Below are 825 nucleotides of genomic sequence, written 5' to 3'. Positions count from 1 at the left end.
AACTATTAACCCATAGATGGATCATATGACAGTGAACAATATGTTAAAGTAGATTATTAATATGACATAACTATTAACCCATAGATGGATCATATGACAGTGAACAATATGTTAAAGTAGATTATTAATGCGACATAACTATTAACCCATAGATGGATCAAATGACAGTGAACAATATGTTAAAGTAGATTATTAATGTGACATAACTATTAACCCTTAGATGGATCATATGACAGTGAACAATGTTTTATCAAAGAAGAGAGTTCCAACTAATTAATCAAATACTACCTATAGAAAGATTGACCAATAAATAATAATGTTTTATCTTCATACTGTTATATAATTAATATTCTTTTTTACATTTACAGGTTTATCTCAAGTCTGAAGAAACATTTAGAGAACAAATACCCCACTAGTCCCTGGCCAGAAAATGTGTCGTACCCTTTGGATGATGATGATGTTATATCTCACGTGTATTTCGAAGATCAGTATACACTGGCTGAATATATTCCACTCGGAATGACTTATGTGATCCTGTTTCTGTATGTGTACTTTTCTGTCAGTAAGTATCTAATGTGTACTTTCATGTCACTATGTGCCAAATGTGTGCTTTTCTGCTAGTAAGTATCTAATGTGTGCTTTTCTGCTAGTAAGTATCTAATGTGTACTTTTCTGTCAGTATGTGTCTAATGTGTACTTTTCTGTCAGTAAATATCTGATGTGTACTTTTCTGTCAGTAAATATCTGATGTGTACTTCCATGTCAGTAAGTATCTGATGTGTACTTCCATGTCAGTAAGTATCTGATGTGTACTTCCATGTCAGT

At 32.0% G+C, this 825-nt stretch overlaps 1 protein-coding gene across 1 annotated transcript in view; it reads left to right on the top strand.

Annotated features, from left to right (window-relative positions):
• Positions 1–327: 327 nt before the first annotated feature.
• The window catches only part of LOC106477417 (sterol regulatory element-binding protein cleavage-activating protein-like), a gene marked incomplete at its 3' end in the record, with an annotated part of 5,964 nt that continues 5,466 nt past the window's right edge, over positions 328–825 (top strand). Inside the window, exon 1 of the mRNA XM_013937987.2 lies at positions 328–562. Within this exon, the coding sequence (XP_013793441.2) occupies positions 520–562 (43 nt within the window). The remainder of the gene's footprint in view (positions 563–825) is intronic.

The sequence above is a fragment of the Limulus polyphemus genome, unplaced genomic scaffold (genome assembly GCF_000517525.1).
Source record: "Limulus polyphemus unplaced genomic scaffold, Limulus_polyphemus-2.1.2 Scaffold15046, whole genome shotgun sequence".
Lineage (NCBI taxonomy): Eukaryota > Metazoa > Arthropoda > Merostomata > Xiphosura > Limulidae > Limulus > Limulus polyphemus.
The sequence above is the reverse complement of the archived record's forward strand: the minus strand, read 5'-3'. Positions and strand labels throughout refer to the sequence as shown.